The sequence below is a fragment of the Capsicum annuum genome, chromosome 10, assembly GCF_002878395.1.
Source record: "Capsicum annuum cultivar UCD-10X-F1 chromosome 10, UCD10Xv1.1, whole genome shotgun sequence".
In the NCBI taxonomy this organism is placed as follows: domain Eukaryota; kingdom Viridiplantae; phylum Streptophyta; class Magnoliopsida; order Solanales; family Solanaceae; genus Capsicum; species Capsicum annuum.
In genome coordinates this window covers 183,161,996-183,179,704 of record NC_061120.1, presented here as the reverse complement: position 1 = coordinate 183,179,704, position 17,709 = coordinate 183,161,996, and the positions used below count along the sequence as shown (strand labels likewise).

At 38.0% G+C, this 17,709-nt stretch overlaps 1 protein-coding gene across 1 annotated transcript; it reads left to right on the top strand.

The window, feature by feature from the left end:
- Window positions 1-7,444: 7,444 nt before the first annotated feature.
- On the top strand, window positions 7,445-12,797 carry LOC124887847. Its single transcript, XM_047397763.1, has 2 exons — window positions 7,445-7,463; window positions 12,463-12,797. The coding sequence occupies exons 1-2, from the start codon at window positions 7,445-7,447 to the stop codon at window positions 12,795-12,797; spliced, it is 354 nt and encodes a 117-aa protein (XP_047253719.1).
- Window positions 12,798-17,709: the final 4,912 nt, after the last annotated feature.

Sequence of the window (17,709 nt, the reverse complement as noted above, 5' to 3'; positions counted from 1 at the left end):
GATTTGGGGCATATCGGTTTGATGATTACCTCTCACAGTTTTAATTTTAGTCTCAGTATAGAACTCAATTCATTTCTACAGAATCTGGACTGTTAAATATAGTCACCTAGCTTAGTATAGAACTTAGATCAGTTCTACTAATTTATAACTATCAGATACAGTCACTCAGATCAGTATAGAACTCAGATCAGTTCTACAGAATCAGGATTGTTAGATAAAATCACTCAATTATCAGTTATATAGTATTAGTAACTCAGATATCAGTGAATCAGTAATCCAGAACTCAGTATCCAGTGTTATCTTGACTTCAGTTACAGTTTATGTATTCATACATGTACTCTCATTTAGTTATGTTTATGTACTCAGGCAGTTATTGTTCATGCATATGAACCCATGCATATCTTCCTACCTTACTTAGCATAACAGTACATTCAAAGTACTGATGCATACTTTTAGTTTGCTCTATGATGTCTTATATCATAGGTTCAAATGCACGGGCTCCTGACCGTACTTAGCAGCTCAACCTATCAGTAACAGACTTAGTGGTGAGTCCTCATAGTTCGAGGATAGAGTATTATTTCAGTATTTCAGTACAGTTTCCAATAGTCAGAGTTAGTTGGGGTCTTGTCCCATCAAATCTATAATTCAGACAGTTAGAAACTTTTGTATTAGAGTATTTCAGATAGTTGTTTCAGTATTCAGTGTTGATTTTCTTGTCAGTTATGAACCTTATGGCATTTTCTAATTAACTTCTGCATTTATACCAGTTATATTATTATTATTATAGTGTTATTATTGTTCAGTGCTCACAGTAGGTACTAGTCATGGGTTAGCTGGTGGTGCTTCAGGGTTGCTAGCATCGTGTAACATCTGGGGTATAGACTCAGGGTATTACAAACTTAGTATCAGAGCCTAAGGTTCAATAGAGTTCTAGGAAGTCTGAAAGCCGCATCAAGTAGAGTCTTGTGCATGGGTGTATTGCACGCCACACTGATGAACAGAAGGCAACGAGATAATTTAGGAAAAGTTTCCCTTCTTTCAGTATTCATGTCATGCAAGTAAGCATAAGCTCAAATTAAACTTTCAGTCTAATCCTTTCTTCCTTTCGTTACAGAACATTTCTCCCAAGAAGAACGAAAGAAAAACAGAAAATCAACTAGCCCCTCAGCCCGCCTAAGCAGATCCTCTGGACGAGCATGTCTCCCATGTGGAATTCAGAGCAGATTTCACCATCTTAGCTCATTCTGCGGAAGCCTAGAATGAACACCTAGCTTCTGTTCCGGCCAATCCAATGGCCAATACTACTGCAGTTAGGATTCGAGACTTTATCTAAATGAACCATCCATCTTTTATCAGGTCTAAGATAGACATTATGGGAGTGACTGGTAGTGAGTGTGCTAAGTTGGCTGTATATCAGTTACAGGATGTGCCTCACTTATGGTTCAAGCAGTGGAAGGCAAAAAGGGCTGCAGATACAGGGCCCATAGAATAGAAGGAGTTTGCCACCGCTTTTCTTGATAGGTTCTTCCCATTGGAGTTAAGAGAAGCTAAGGTTTTGGAGTTTATAAATCTGAGGCAGAGAAACATGACAGTACAATAGTAGTCTCTCAAGTTTACTCAGTTAGTCAGATATGCCCCTCATGTGATTACAGATAGCAGATCTAAGATGAGTAAGTTTGTGTCTGGTGTGTCAAGCAGTGTGGTCAAGGAGTGTAGGACTGCAATGCTGATTAAGGAGATAGACATATCCAGGCTCATGGTCCATGCTTAGTAGATAGAGAAGGCTAAGAATAAAAAGAAGGAGATGGAGAACAAGAGAGCTAGAGCAGGTAGTTTCAACTTCACCCAACCTAATTTAGAGAGTGGTAATCGTTCTTAGTTCCGCCCGAAATCTTCAATCCCAGCTCCATCCTCAGCTAGTGCTCCAGTACCAAAATTTAGGGATGGAAATAAAGATAGGGCATCAGTCCCTAAACCCCAGGGTAGTGTTAGTAGTGCCTGAATAAATCCTCTTTGCCAGAATTATGGCAGAAACCATCAAGGTGAGTGTCGAGCTGATAGTAGTGTGTGCTTCGGGTGTGGCAAGCTAGGCCATCAAATTTGGGAATGTTGGGTAGTTGTTCAGAAAGGTAGGGAGTTGCATCAGCAGGGTCAGTCCCATCAGTCGTCAGTTCTAGCCAGTCGCCCAACTCAGCAAGGTGCTTCTTCCAGTGCTACCAGCGGGCAACGCCCAAACAGACTCTACGCACTTCAGTCCTGACAGGATCAAGAAAGTTCTCTTGATGTGGTCACTGGTACATTACAAGTTTATCATTTACATGTTTATGCTTTGCTAGATCTAGGAGTTTTCTTGTCCTTTGTAAATACGTAAATAGCTATTGACTTCGAAGTCAGTCCTGTAATCCTAGCAGAGTCTTTTTCAGTCTCTACCCCAGTGGGTAAATCTATCATAGCCTGGCGGGTATACAAGAACTGTCCGATTATGGTATCTCAGAAAATCACTTCAACAGACTTAGTAGAATTAGAGATAACAGATTTTGATGTCATTTTCGACATGGATTGGCTTCACTCATACTATGAATCAGTTGACTGCAGAAATAAAATTATCTAATTTCAGGTTTGGAATGAGCCCGTCCTAGAGTGGAAGGGTAGTACTTCAACATTTAGGGGTCAACTTGTTTCCTACCTTAGGGCAGGGAAAATAATATCTAAGAGATGTTTCTAACATCTCGTTCAAGTCTAAGACTCTAGTTCAGAAACCCCTACTCTTGAGTCAGTATCAATAGCATGTGAGTTCCCAGATGTGTTTCCCAAATATTTTTCCGGAGTTCCTCCTGAGAGGGAAATTAACTTTGGAATTGACCTTCTTCCAAATACTCAACCCATTTCTATTATGCCATAAAAAATGGCTCAAGAAGAACTCAGAGAATTAAAAAAATAGTTGAAAGATCTCTTAGATAAGAGATTTATCAGACCCAGCATATCCCCTTGAAGTGCACCAGTTCTATTCGTGCGTAAGAAAGACGGTTCTCTTAGAATATGTATAGACTACCATCAGCTAAATAAAGACACTGTCAAAAACTAGTATCCACTTCCCATAATTGATGACTTGTTCGACCAACTTTAGGCTACCAGTTACTTTTCTAAGATAGACCTCAGATTAGGCTATCATCAGCTCAGAGTCAGAAAATGTGACATCCCAAAAATAGCCTTCAAAACTCGGTATGGTCACTTCAAGTTCTTAGTCATGTCATTTGGTCTTACCAATGCCCTAGCAGCTTTCATGAACTTGATGAATCGTGTGTTCAAGCAGTACTTGGATATGTTCGTCATAGTCTTCATTGATGACATCCTTGTTTACTTCCGCAGTGAATATGATCATGCAAACCATCTCAAAATAGTGTTACAGACTCTAAAAAACCATCAATTGTTTGGTAAATTTAGTAAGTGGGAATTTTGGCTAAGGTCAGTAGCTTTTCTCGGCCATATTATTTTTGGTGATGATATTAGAGTTGATCCCCAAAAGAATCGAAACAGTGAGAAATTGGCCCAGACCCATCTCTCCATTAGATATCAGGAGTTTCTTGGGCTTGGCTGCCTATTACCGATGGTTTGTTAAGGGATTTTCGTCTATTGCATCTCCTATGTCCCAATTGACTCAGAAAAAAAATCAAATTCTAGTTGTCAAATTCTCATGAGAAGAGTTTTAGGAGTTGAAGACTCGACTCACTACAGCCCTAATTTTGACTTTACCAGATGGTTCAAATGGATTTGTGGTATATTGTGATGCTTCCAGAGTTGGTTTGGGTTGTGTTTTGATTCAGAGAGGTAAGGTCATAGCCTATGCCTCTAGTCAACTTAAACCCCACAAAAAGAACTATCCCTCTCATGATCTTGAGTTAGCAGCAGTAGTATTTGCCTTAAAGATTTAGAGGCATTATTTGTATGGAGTGCACGTGGATGTGTTCACTGACCATAAGATCCTGCAGTACATATTTTCTCAGAAAGATCTAAACCTCCGTAAGAGAAAGTGGTTAGAGTTATTGAAAGACTATGACACGAGAGTCCTGTATCACTTGGGCAAGGCTAATGTGGTGGATGATGCTCTCAGTAGGATGTCTATGGGTAGTGTTACTCACACGGAAGATGATAAAAACAAGTTCGCTCAAGAAGTTCATTATCTTGTCCGACTAGTTGTCTGCTTAGTCGATTCAGCAGAAGGTAGTGTATCGGTACAGAGTAGTTCAGAATCATCTCTAGTTTGTGAGGTAAAAGAAAAGTAGGATAGAGATCCCAGTCTAGTTAAGTTGAAAGAATCAGTCAGAGAATAGAAGGTTGAGGTTTTATCCCAAGGGGGAGATGGTGTGTTATATTGCCAGGGTCAGCTATGTGTGCCAGGTATAGACGACTTGAGGCAGCGAATTCTTACAGAAGAACATGGTGTGCGTTACTCCATTAACCCAGGGGCCACTAAGATGTATCACAACTTGTGGGAAGTCTATTAGTAGAGTGGGATAAAGAGAGATATTGCAGAGTTAGTGGCTAAGTGCTCAATATGTCACCAGGTTAAGATCGAGCATCAGAAGCCTAGTGGGTCCATACAAGATTTCAGTATTCCTACATTGAAATAGGAAGAAGTGAACATGGACTTTGTGATGGGTTTTCCTCGTACTCGTTGGGAACATGATTCAGGTTGGGTTATTATAGATAGAATGAGCAAATTACCTCATTTCTTGCCAGTCCATACCTCTTATTTAACCAAGGATTATGCCAAGCTCTATGTTAGAGAGTTGGTCAGATTGCATGGAGTTCCCTTATCCATCATTTCAGATAGAGGTATGCAGTTTACCTCTCATTTCTGGAAAGCCTTCCAAAAGGGTCTTGGTACCCAAGTTCACCTCAGTACAACCTTTCACCCTCAGACAAATGGTCGAGCAGAAAGGACCATCCAGACTCTATAAGATATGTTAAAGGCGTGTGCCATTGACTTTAAGGGCAGTTGGGAGACCATTTGCCACTAATTGAGTTTGCATATAATAACAGTTACCATTCCAGCATTTAAATAGCTCAGTTTGAGATGCTCTATGGGAGGAGATGTAGATCTCCTATTGGTTGATTTGAAGTGGGTGAGGCCATAGTGGTAGGGACTGACTTGGTATGTGATACCTTAAAAAAAGTTCAGTTGATCAGGAAGAGACTTAGGACAACTCAGAGCTGACAGAAATTATATATGGATGTAAGAAGAAAAGATCTTGAGTTCAAGATTGGTGATTATGTATATTTGAAGATCTCTCCTATTAAAGGAGTAAAGAAGTTTGGCAAGAAGGGGAAGCTCAGTCCCCGATATGTTGGTCCTTACTGAATTCTCAGTTGTTTCAGTAAGGTAGCTTACGAGCTTGAATTGCCTTCAGAATTAACTTCAGTGCACCCAGTTTTTCATGTCTCCTTACTACAAAAATGCATAAGTGACCCAGCAGTTGTAGTCCCTATAGAGGGCATAGATGTTCAGAACAGTCTCTCTTATGAAGAGGTTCAAGTCAAAATCCTTGATTATCAGATTCACAGACTGAAGAACAAAGAAGTCCCTCCAGTCAAAGTTCTTTGGCGAAAATAGTCTGTTGAGGGAGCTACTTGGGAAGCAAAAGCAGATATGCAGATTAAGTATCCTCACCTCTTATCCGCAAACTCAGACTCAGTTCAAGATAACAGTTTTCCTTAAATTTACTCAATTTCATGTTCAGATGTAGTTACCAACTTGGTATCAAGTAACGTTGTATACTCAGTCATGCATTCATGAATCAGTTCAGTCATGTACTCATGCATCAGATATGCATGTTCAGTATACAAACTCAGCTTATCAGTAATATCAGTTATGAAATCATGCATCAGTTATGCATGTTCAGTATGATAACTCAGTATATCAATAGTCTCAGCCATGAAATCATGCTTCAGCTGTGCATGTCCAGTATGTACTTTCAGTCTATCAATTCTCCTATCTTAGTCAGTCTCATTCGAGGATAAATGTTTCCAAGGGGGAGATATTACAAAACCTCACAAAATCCTAAGCTTGATTCAGTTCTTTAAAGCTTGTTAACAGGTCCCAGACTTAGAAAATTTTAGCTAAGTATTCATGCTTAGAGTTATTTTATCCTGCATAGTTGGCAATCTTATTTTGTTACCCTTACGACCATTAAATGTCAATCTTTAAGTTATTTCATAATCAGGAATGTTAGTAGGTGTTCTCGGATGAGTTTTAAATTTTTTGAACATCATTTGAGGCACATTTGGGAGTCCAACCAGTGTATCAATGCGATCTCAACGCACCACATTGCCTATTGCATCAATGAATATTTCCCCTAGCCCCCAGTGCTATTTCTAATGAATCGATGCAGACTCGATGCGACGCATCGTCCATAGCGTCGACCCCATCAACGCGACACATCGATCTATGTATCACTAAGTCAGTTTTCATTCATTAACATTCCGCATCGTCAGGGGTATTTGGGTTTTTTTCCACAACTATTCAGCTCCCAAAACACAAAATTCAACTCTCCTTAAGCAAATTACACTCATTCGCTCTCAAATTACTCAAGAACAAACCCTAGGGCTTTCCATTCAAGATTTAAATCTCAAGAATTTCACCATCAATCTTCAAGGATTCAAGCAATAAGGTATGTGAAGTGTTCATCCAATGGTTCCTTCCACCCTTGGAGTCGAAGAAACTCTTTTAAAATTTCAAGTAGATTGATTTGATGAATTTCATGATTGAATTTAATTGTGTTCATGACTATGATGTTAGTTGGGGTTAGAATCCATAAATAATTAACAAGTTCATGAGAAATAAATGGCATGTGTGGGTTGTTGTATGGTTTCATGTTAAACCCCATTTGAATTGTGAGTCGGGATTATAATTATGATGCTTACATGTTATATTACAGTCATATGCATAAATTATGCTCTTCAAATGATTGATGAACTGTTCATGTGGGTTGAGTAGTGTAACCATATCATGCTAGTATATATATAAGTTTATGTCATGCAAGTGTTTGTCAAAATGCCTTAATGAATGATTTGTGATCAAGAAATTTGTTATCATGTTTCAAGAGTGTGCTATGTTTTATAATTTATGCTATAGAGTAATGGAGGTATTCAATACCCAACAATTTAGCTATTTACCTAGGGCTACAATAGTTGTAAAACAGTTTCAGTAGTGTCACGAACAGTAGTACTCAATAATTAGTCACAGTCTCAGTTCAAAACTTAATGACCTCAGTCAATTAATAGAACTCAGTAGTATTCCATTAGTTAGCATATTCCAGTGAACTCAGTTCAGTTCAGTTTGATAGTACGATCAGTAACAGCTAAATCAAGTCTGGTATAGTCTAAGAATTAGTTTAGTGTCTATTAAGTTGGGCGTAAGATTCAGAATCAAGTGAGAGCAGGAATGGCGGCTTTCCCGTCAGGTAGGTAGAGTCGTTAGTAGCAATCCCTATACTCTAGAACTTTGTAGCCAATGCAGGATGAGGATTCACCCGTCAGACTAGGCTTGACTAACTCCCAAGGGTTACCCGTCAGATTAGGCTTGGCTACTCCCAGGTGTCACCCGTTAGTTAGGCTTGGCATCCTGGTCTTTCTAGTGGTAATACCCGTGGCAAGGTATTAGCACCTTTCCAACTGGGGTCACAGGTTGGACTCCATCAGTTCAGATTTAGGACATGTTGGTTAGATGATTACCTCCTACAGTTTCAGTTTTAGTCTCAGTATAGAACTCAGTTCAGTTCTATAGAATCAAGACAGTCAGATATAGTCACCTCGCTCAGTATAGAACTTAGATTAGTTCTACATATTTATGTCTGTCAGATACAGTCACTCAGATCAGTTCTAAAGAATCAAGATTGTTAGATGCAGTCACTCATTTATCAGTTATACAGAATCAGTAACTCAGATATTAGTGAATAAGTAATCCAGAACTCAGTATCCAGTGTTATCATGACCTCAATTACAATTTATGTATTCATGCATGTACTCTTATTCAATTATATTCATGTACTCAGCCATTTATTGTTCATGCATATGAACCTATGCATATCTGCCTACCTCACTTAGTATACCAGTATATTCAAAGTACCAATGCATACTTTTCTTTTACGCTATGATGTCTTATATCATAGGTTTATAAGCACGAGCTCTTGACCGCACTTAGCAACCTAGCCTATTAATATCAGACTTAGTGGTGAGTCCTCATAGTTTGAGGAAAGAGTATTACTTCAGTACAGTTTCCATTAGTTGGAGTTAGTTGGGGGCTTGTCCCATCAACACCATAATTCAGGCAGTTAGAGGCTTTCAGACTAGAGTATTTCAGACAGTTGTTTCAGTATTCAGTATTGATTATTTTGTCAGTTATGAACCTATGGTGTTTTCAGCCTAACTTCTACATTTATACCATTTATATTATTATTATTATTATAGTGTTATTATTATTCAGTGCTTATAGCAGGTACTAGTCATGGGTTATCTGGTGGTCCTTCAGGGTCGCTAGCACCATGTAGCATCCCGGATACAGAATCAGGGCGTTACAAATCAAAAGAAACCTAAAGCAAAATTTGAAGAATATAGCATCTATGCTAAAAAATTTCTGCCTTTAAGCCATGGGTATTGTATGATAATTTGAGATTATGACATGTTAAACATAACAAGTAATTGAAGACTTTGTCTGTACCTCCATACAAGCTATGCAATTAAAAGAATATCAATTATATTTAAACCGAATTCGTTAGAGCCTTGCTACAACCTTAAAATTTGAGGAAAAAGAAAGTTCTCATTTTGTAATTTCGTCGAGCACAAAACGAATGTCGTAGGTTCGAATGTCAACCAAGATGTCAACCAAATTCATTTAAGTTTGAAAATTTTCACATAATATCCAATAACCATATCAACTCTCAAACAATACCAAACCCACGAGATGAGGAGATCATCATATTTTCATAGATATGTCAAAAAAGTAAGTTTTACTGAGATTATGTCATTAAATGAATCCCACAATAGCTATAAAAATAATCAATCAAGTTTTATACTATCATATTCACACACCTAAAGAGAAGAAAGTGTAGAAAGCTGAGTTGTTTACCTTTTTTGGAGCACCAAATTGAGACCATGAGCTAAAGAACGACTTTGTTGAATTCCAATTTGCCGTTTATCATCAAAATTCTACCGTCGGAATTTTATTGTTGAAATTCAACTGGCTTTTTGAGGAATCAAACAATTTCAATGAATTTGAGTAAGTTGCTCAATGAATTTCTTGGTTACGTGAGATTAGAGAAATGCTCCTCTAAAATCCTCAATTTTTCGCAAAGAAATTCCTCTCCAACTCTTGTTCTTTAATAGGTATTTATAGGAGATTTTGGAGGCTGTTTTGGGGGTAAATCAGAGGGGTAAAAAGGAAAAATAAATTGAAATTTGATTTTCAAAATTTGGATAAAGTGAGTTGGAATTTATACAAATTTAAACATTGTAGCAGATGTTGTTTGCCGTTGTGTGTTGTCGTTGTTGTACTATTATTGTTTGTGTCGGTTTTACTGTTGTGTTGGTTGTTGTACGCTATTGCTGAAGAGGATTAATATGGTTGAGGTTCTAGGTTGGGTCGGGTGTGTTGTTCTTTGGCCTGTATTGTTCGGTCGGACAGTTGGGTGATTTATTTTGTGCACTGAACAGTGTTTGAGTTAAAAGAATGGATAGAGTAGGTTTAGGGTATTTATTAAATAGCCTAATTATTAGGGTGTTCGTCTATTGAATTTAAATTTTAAACTTATTGAAAATCAAATGAACAATTGCATTGCAATTGTAGCCAAATTGATTTCAATTAAGGTCAAATTTAATTAATTGGCTAAATTTATCAAAATTTGAAACAAATTAATAACTAATTTAATGTCAAGCTTCTCGATTTAGTAAAATTAACAAATATTTTTTAAATAAATTATTTTTAAGAAAAAAATATTTGAATCAAAGATTTACTCATTTGAATTAATTTTTGGAATGACCCTTGATTAAAATTCAATTCTTTCATAAAATAATTATTTAAGTAAGAGAGTTATACAATCTCATATATACTAAAATACATAATTGGTACTTAAAAAGATAAAATTACCTAAATAAATATTTTTAAAATGCTTTGTTATCTGGATAAAATAAATATTGTATTTGTTTTAAAATCGAAGAAACTCAAAATTAAATTTAGTTGTAGAGGGCAAAAATTAGGTGTCAACAACTGCCCCCTCCTTTTGGCTAGGATGAATGCAAGTAACCCTGGGCAAAGGAAGTTTGACGTTCCTAATTTTGTCCGACCACAAATTTGTTTCTTGAAAGAGGTTGGTTTTCGCACGAGCTTGTGGAATTGTGGCTGAAACTTGGTATTAGGTTTTCTACATATCTCAGGTTAATGAGAATTCAATCCACTTGTAGTTCGTATCTCTTGATTTTTAGCATGATTTTAAAAATATTCATAAGCTATCCTGGATTTTGATGAAATCTAAAAGCTGGAGAATGGGTCCCACTCCAGTATCCGCTTTGATTCATGCAGCTACTATGGTAATAAGTGGGTTGGGGGAAGGTTGAAATATAGTCGATTTTATAATAAAGAGTCCAGCCTACATATCCCTGAGAGTCTGAGAATCAGAATGAATGTAGTTCGAATCGATCGGTGGAGAATGTAGTCTTTTATGCTAAGACTACCTTTGACTTAGGATGAGCGATGGACAATTAAGTTATGAAAAAGAGGCTTGTAGCCTCTTAACCACGAATGTGAAGCTCTTCACATCCATGGGCAAGAATTTACCCAAACAAAATTTTCCAAGATCTAGGCATGTTGTCACTCAAATTTGAAGAAAAAGAAAAAAAAATTTTGGTGTGGGTTTAGAAATACTCCGAAAGTGAAATTGAAACCAAAATCCCATAACACCCACTTGTCTTCTTATATGGATGTGGTTTGATGGTGGTGGATATCATCTTTTAGTTCGCGTCCAAAGAATTTGATACTCCTCTTCGGACTACGTCCCAATTCGCTGCGAAGAAAAAGTTCCACATTGTGCTGTATCCTTTTTTAAGTCTTTCGCTCCTATGATTTTAGTTTGAGATTTCCTCCTTTTGGACGTTCTCGACAGTCAAAGTTTAAAGAAACTTAGAAGATTACTCCCACCATAGTCAAAGCTTTTTTGGCCAAGAAATCTATCATCGTCGTCAAAGTCAATAATTGTTGGCCATTGTCAATAATCGTTGGTCATCATCAAAGTGATCGAAAATTCCCAAATCAACCACCGCCGGCAGCCCATTACCGGTGAGATAAAAAACAGACTCCAACTCTAACGTCGGCAAAATCCTTCTAAATTGCTCCGTCGTCTGGTTACTATCAGATCTAAATAATCGATGACCTTCTTTGTTCACTTGGGGGTTAACACTACTAAAATCTACTATAGAAACTGGCCTCACTGGTGGACTGCTTTGCCGGTGACTCCTTCTCGCACACTGAAGTTTCGACACCCATTTCATTGACCAATTCCTAACGACCTCTTTTTTTTTCTTTCTAACCCTTTGCAGGTACTACAAGTTCAGACCTAATATATCTTCTAAGGTAGAGACTACACGATTTCAACGAATAATTTTTTTTGCAAATTGTTGGAATCCGGCGATTCAACCAAGTGAACCGACAACTTTAATTAGGTACACTCGCTCCATATCTTTTAGCTGTGTGTATAGTTTTCTTTATTCTAGTGGCTGCTACTGGTTGTCTTATTTACTATTTATATTTCGATCCCTTTTTCTCCTCGATTGATTATCTTGATTGTGGGTGACATTTTTACTTGTTGATTTTTGTATTTCATACTTGTTAATTATATTTGTGTTTTTGCCTTTTGTGTTGTTCTTAGTAGTTCTAAAGTGTGGACTTGATCTACTTTTTGGGTTTGCACTATTGTCTAAGCTCTGTGCTCTTAGTGTTATTAGTCGGTGCTGTCTCTGGTGGCTGTAGTTGATGGTATTGGCGTAGGGTCATGTCTTCGGGCGAGGCTTGGGCTGGGGTCGGGGTTGGGATCATAGACTAAGGTAGGGGAAGAGGTAGGGGTAGGAAGGGTAAATAGGCTAAAAATAACTATAGGTTGAGAGTAGGGTCATGGAACATAGGGTCTTATAAGAGAAGTCATTAGAGCTAGTGAAAATTCTTAGGAAAAGGCAAATTAATATAGCTTATCTCCAAGAAACCAAATGGGTAGGCTCTAAAGCGAGGGTAGTAAGTGGTTATAAGTTGTGGTACTCAAGTAGTGTGAGGAACAGGAATGGTGTAGGTATTTTAGTAGATAATGAGCTTAGGAAGCAAGTGGTAGAGGTTAAAAGGGTCACGATAGGATAATGTCAATTAAGCTAGTTATTGGAGGGTCTTCTTAGAATATATTAGTGCGTATGCACTGCATGTAGGCTTGGATGATGAAGAGAAGAGGAGATTTTGGGAGGATTTAGATGAGATGGTGATGAGTGTACCTAGTAATGAGAAGATTTTCATAGGAGGCAATTTCAACGGGCACGTAGGGTCTTCTTCGAAAGGTTATGATGATGTGCATGGAGGCCATAGGTTTGGTGTAAGAAATGTTGAAGGAGTGGAACTTCTAGATTTTGCTTGGGCGTTTAGATTGGTGGTAGTTAATTCAAACTTTCCAAAGAAGGACGTTCACTTGGTTACCTTTTGTAGTTTAGTGGCCAAGACTCAGATTGACTTCTTGGTCCTTAGGAAAGGAGATAAAGGTTTTTGTTAGAATTGTAAGGTCTTACCGAGTGAGAGTCTTTTGACCCAGCATAGACTTTTAATGATGGACTTGGTGATCTTAAAGGAGTAGAGGAGGAAAGGTATGAAGGATCAACTGAGGATTAGATGGGGCAGTTTGACTCTGGCCAGTGCACTGGATATATGAGATAAGTTGATGGCGAAAAAGTCTTGGGAAAGTGGAGGGGATGTAGATAGTATATGGGATGAGACCGCCAATTGCATTAGGGAAACTGCTAGAAAGGTATTAAGGGTCTCGAGAGGTCATTCAGGTAAGCACCAAGGGGACTGGTGGTGGAACGAAGAGATGAATGAGAAGGTGGAGGCTAAGAAGAGAGCTTATGAAAATTTGGCAGAGAGTAAAGATGAAGAAGATAAATAGAAGAATAGGGAGAAGTATAAGATTGCTAGATGAGAGGGGAAGTTAGCGGTAATGAGGGATAAGGATGCTGCTTTTGAGAGTTTATACACAATGTTAGATAGTAAAGGTGGGGATAAAAAGTTGTACAAGCTCGCCAAGGCTAGGAAGAGGGGGGCTCAGGACCTAGATCAGGTGAAGTGTATTAAGGATGTGGACGACAATGTTTGGGTGGAGGAGGGAGTATTAGAAAAAGATGACAGTCTTACTTTCATAAGCTTCTAAATGAAGAAAGGACTATTAGGATTGTTTTGGGGAATTTAGAGCATTCCGAAAGGTTTCACGATTATGGTTATTGTAGGCGCATTAAGGTGGAGGAGGTTAAGGGGGCTATTCATAGGATGCATAGAGGTAGAGCAATGGGGCCAAATAAGATTTTGATTAATTTTTGGAAAAAAATAGGAGGGGAAGGTTCGAAGTGGTTGACTCAATTGTTTAACATAATTTCCAAGTCAGGGAGGATGCCTAAAGCTTGGCGGTAGAGTACGGCGATTTCGTTGTATAAGAATAAGGGTGATATTTAGGATTGCAATAATTATAGGGGTATCAAGTTATTGAGTCACACTATGAAGGTTTGGGAGAGGGTGGTAGAGTTGAGGTTGCAGTGGATTATTACTATTTCTGAAAATAAGTTTGGATTTATTCCAGGATACTCGACTACATAAGCCATCCATCTTGTCAAGAGACTGGTGGAGTAGTATAGGGAAAGGAATAAGGATTTGTACATGGTATTTATCGACTTATAAAAGGCCTATGATAGAGTTCCCAGGGAGATTCTTTAGAGGTGTTTGGAGGTTAGAGGTGTACCTATAGTGTATGTTAGGGCGATTAAGGATATGTACGACGGACCCAAGACTCGGGTTAGGACTGCGGGAGGGGAGTCAGAGCACTTTCCTATCTTGATGGGGTTACATCAAGGTTTGATGCTTCGTCCATTTATTTTTGCCTTGGTGATGGATGTTTTGACGTGGCACATTCAGGATGAGGTGCCTTATTATTTGATTTTTACAGATGACATGGTCTTGATTGATGAGACATATGGTAGAGTTAATGCTAAATTGGAGGTTTGGAGGCAAACTATTGAGACTAAAGGGTTTAGGTTTAGTAAGTCTAAGATAGAATATTTAGAGTGTAAGTTCAGCGAGGTTTCACATGAGTATGATGTGGTTGTTAAGCTTAACACTCATTCTATCAGTAAGAGAGATAGTTTCAAGTATCTCGGGTCGATGATTCAGGAGAATTGAGATATTAACAAGGATGTCACTCATTAGATCGGGGTAGAGGGGATGAAATAGAGGCTCGCCTTCGGTATCTTGTGTAATAAAAAAGGTACCTTCCAAACTTAAAAGCAAGTTCTACAGAGTGGTGGTTAGACCGACTTTATTAGATGGGGCAGAATGTTGGCCTATAAAGAAGACCCACATCCAAAAGATTAAGGTGGCAGAGATGAGAATGCTTTAGTGGATGTGTGGGTGTACTAGGAATGATAGGATTTAGAATGAGATTATTCGTGATAGGGTAAATTTGGATTCGGTGGAAGCCAAAATGAGGGAAACGAGGTTGAGATAGTTTGGTCATGTGATGAGGAGGAGCACAGATGCCCCAGTGCGAAGGTGTGAGACACTGGCTAGGGATAGTTTCAAGCGACGTATAGATAGACCTAAGAAATATTGGAGGGAGGTGATTAGACATGACATGGAGTAACTTCAGCTTACCGAGGACATGGCCCAGGATAGGAAGTTATGGAGGAGGCAAATTAGGGTAGAAGGTTAGTATGAGTTTAGGATGTTATATTTTTTGGTGTGATATTTGAATTTGTTAATTTCTATTATATCTTGTTTTATTACTATTCATTACTATTAGTATGCCTTATCTTAGACTGCTTTATTTTGAGCTGGGGGTCTATCAAAAATAGCCTCTCTATCTCACTTTTGAGGTAGTGGTATGGACTGCGTACACATTCCCTCCCCAAACACCACTTGGTGGGAATATACTGGGTATGTTGTTGTTGTTGGATGCTCTCGACAATATCTCAAACAAAAATGGTTAGAAATAAACATAATTCATAAAGGGGGTGTATAATCTTTCACCGTATCTCCGCGTGATTGCTTCATGAAAAAGATGTCATCCTTTCATGTACCTATTTGGAGGGTGACAATTCTTATGATAATCAACACGACAACCCTCTTGGTTGTTGAATAAAATAGTTGTTTTAACGGTTGAAATTTTTTTCATAGTGGGGTGGCCCTCTTGGCCATCGATGACACTTTATATAGAACAGTCCCTGCAACCGCGTATTTCTGTACTGGTGTGGCAACCCTTTTGTTCACCTATATTTCTTCTCATATTTGACCTCGAGTAATCTATCGCATCTTTCGTATCAATACAACTTATAGATATCCCTCAAATTATCAGTCTTTAGGTAATCTTGCACGTTATTTGATGTTGGCTATAGGGCGAATTGAGTTGCTAGTTCTTGGGTAATCTTGCACATTATCCAACCTTGGATAAAATATGACTTTTAGAGATCTCTCGAATCGCTAGCTCTCAAGTATTCTTGCACATCTTCAGACCTTGGATACAATATGACTTATATATATTTCTTAAACTGCTAATCTTTGGGTAATCCTGTACATAATCGACCTTGGATATGATGCGGCTTATAGATAACCCTTTAACTTATCAATTTTGATAATCTCGCATATTTTTCGGCAAGGATTTAGTTTTGACTTATGATAACCTTAAAACTATCGATCTTTGGGTAACCTTGCACACTATCCGATTAGGATGTTGTGTCTTACGGATGACCCATGGACTATCAATATATGGATAATCTTGCATACTATCCTATCTCAAATAATGTGACTTATAGTTGACCCTCAGATTGTTAACTTTTGGAAAATCTACTACGTCGTACGTCTTTGGATAATGACTTATAGACATCCTCCGGACCATGTGTTCCTTGAGATGTGGTGGTGAATGCCATTCGATCTTTGGTAATTGATGCACTTAAAGCTGATGACTATCTCTCTATGCCAGGTTGTTTTGCCTTTGCGTAATTAGATTAGATGTGGATGCTTCAGAATATAACTCTTTCACCTATGTGTGAGTAACAAATATACATGGAAATGCTTCCATATATACTCCAACACTAGACTCTTTCGCCTTTGTGTGATTAATGGATATAGAAGATTTTGAGCCAATCATAGGTATCAAATGCAATTTGGAGATGCCCTTGGATTATTGTATCTTTGAAACTAGTTAGAGAAGACAATATGATCTTTGAGACATGGCCCTTATGACATGGACATTATGACATGTCCCTTTCGGCATGGCCCTCTCAGCATGGACCTCTTGGTATGAATCTCTCGCTATGGCCTTCTCGGCAAGCCCTCTTGGCATGGCCCTTTCGGCATAGCTTTTTTGGCATGATATGATGCAGTAGTAAGATGTGGATGAATGCAAATATTCGTGCATCGATTGTAGAAAACATCACCTTGACTGTCCATCAGCATATTGGACCTTTTACATTTACCATTTTGGACATCACATGTTCTTTATAATCTATAATTTGTTGGGGATTTGAGTAAGTCATCATTTGCTTTTCACGTCTGATGATACCTATAAACACAAAAAACTTGTTAGTTATAAGAAACTCAACCATTTTCAGCTTCCTAAACATCTTGGTGTTTTCTTATCAGCCTTCAGATATTTAGCTTTGTTGTATTCCTTTAAATCAAAGGAATATGTTGAATAATCGGTGCCTTTGTTGTTTTTTTGTTAGCTTTAGGATAACCTGCATCCATATAAAAGTTGTTAGTTTTTGGTAAAACTGATATGTGTTGACCTCCTTGTCCTTTATCTCCCGTCATTGTCATCACGGGGGTCTTCTCTTCTTCTAGTGTTTGTCATTTTTTGACTCCTACTTTGACTCCCAGAGTTAGTGGGTGTAAGGTGAAATCATATTATAAATTAATTTAAAGTAAGTATTTTTCACAAATAGTTGAATTTTCAAAAATCTTTTTATAAGATTGGGAGGGTCTCTGTCAATTAAGTCATGTCATGTACTAGATTTAATGAACACTTTTAGCTCGAGGCATTAACACATCTGTCACTCTGTCAGTGAGCTGTGTAAATCTTTTAGTATTGTGGATGAAGAGTTTAGGAGATGATCCTTTGTTGCTGCAGGACCATGAAGTTGACTCTGCTCTTTCGGCAGCGATGAATCTTAGACATCATGTCTTTGAACTCTTTAGTACGATATGGTGGAAATTTTGAGGTTTTCCTCAAAAAAATTTCCCCAGTTACTGATATTTCTCTCAAAATTTCTTTTAGATTGCGAGAGGAAATTTTTTTGAATTTTTGAGATTCCTTCTCAAAAATTTTTCCTAGTTTCCATTTCCTGGGTTGATATGACCTAGCTATTATGGTGCCTACATATCCCGTTGAACAAGAATCGGGTCAAACATAGTTCTCATAACACAAA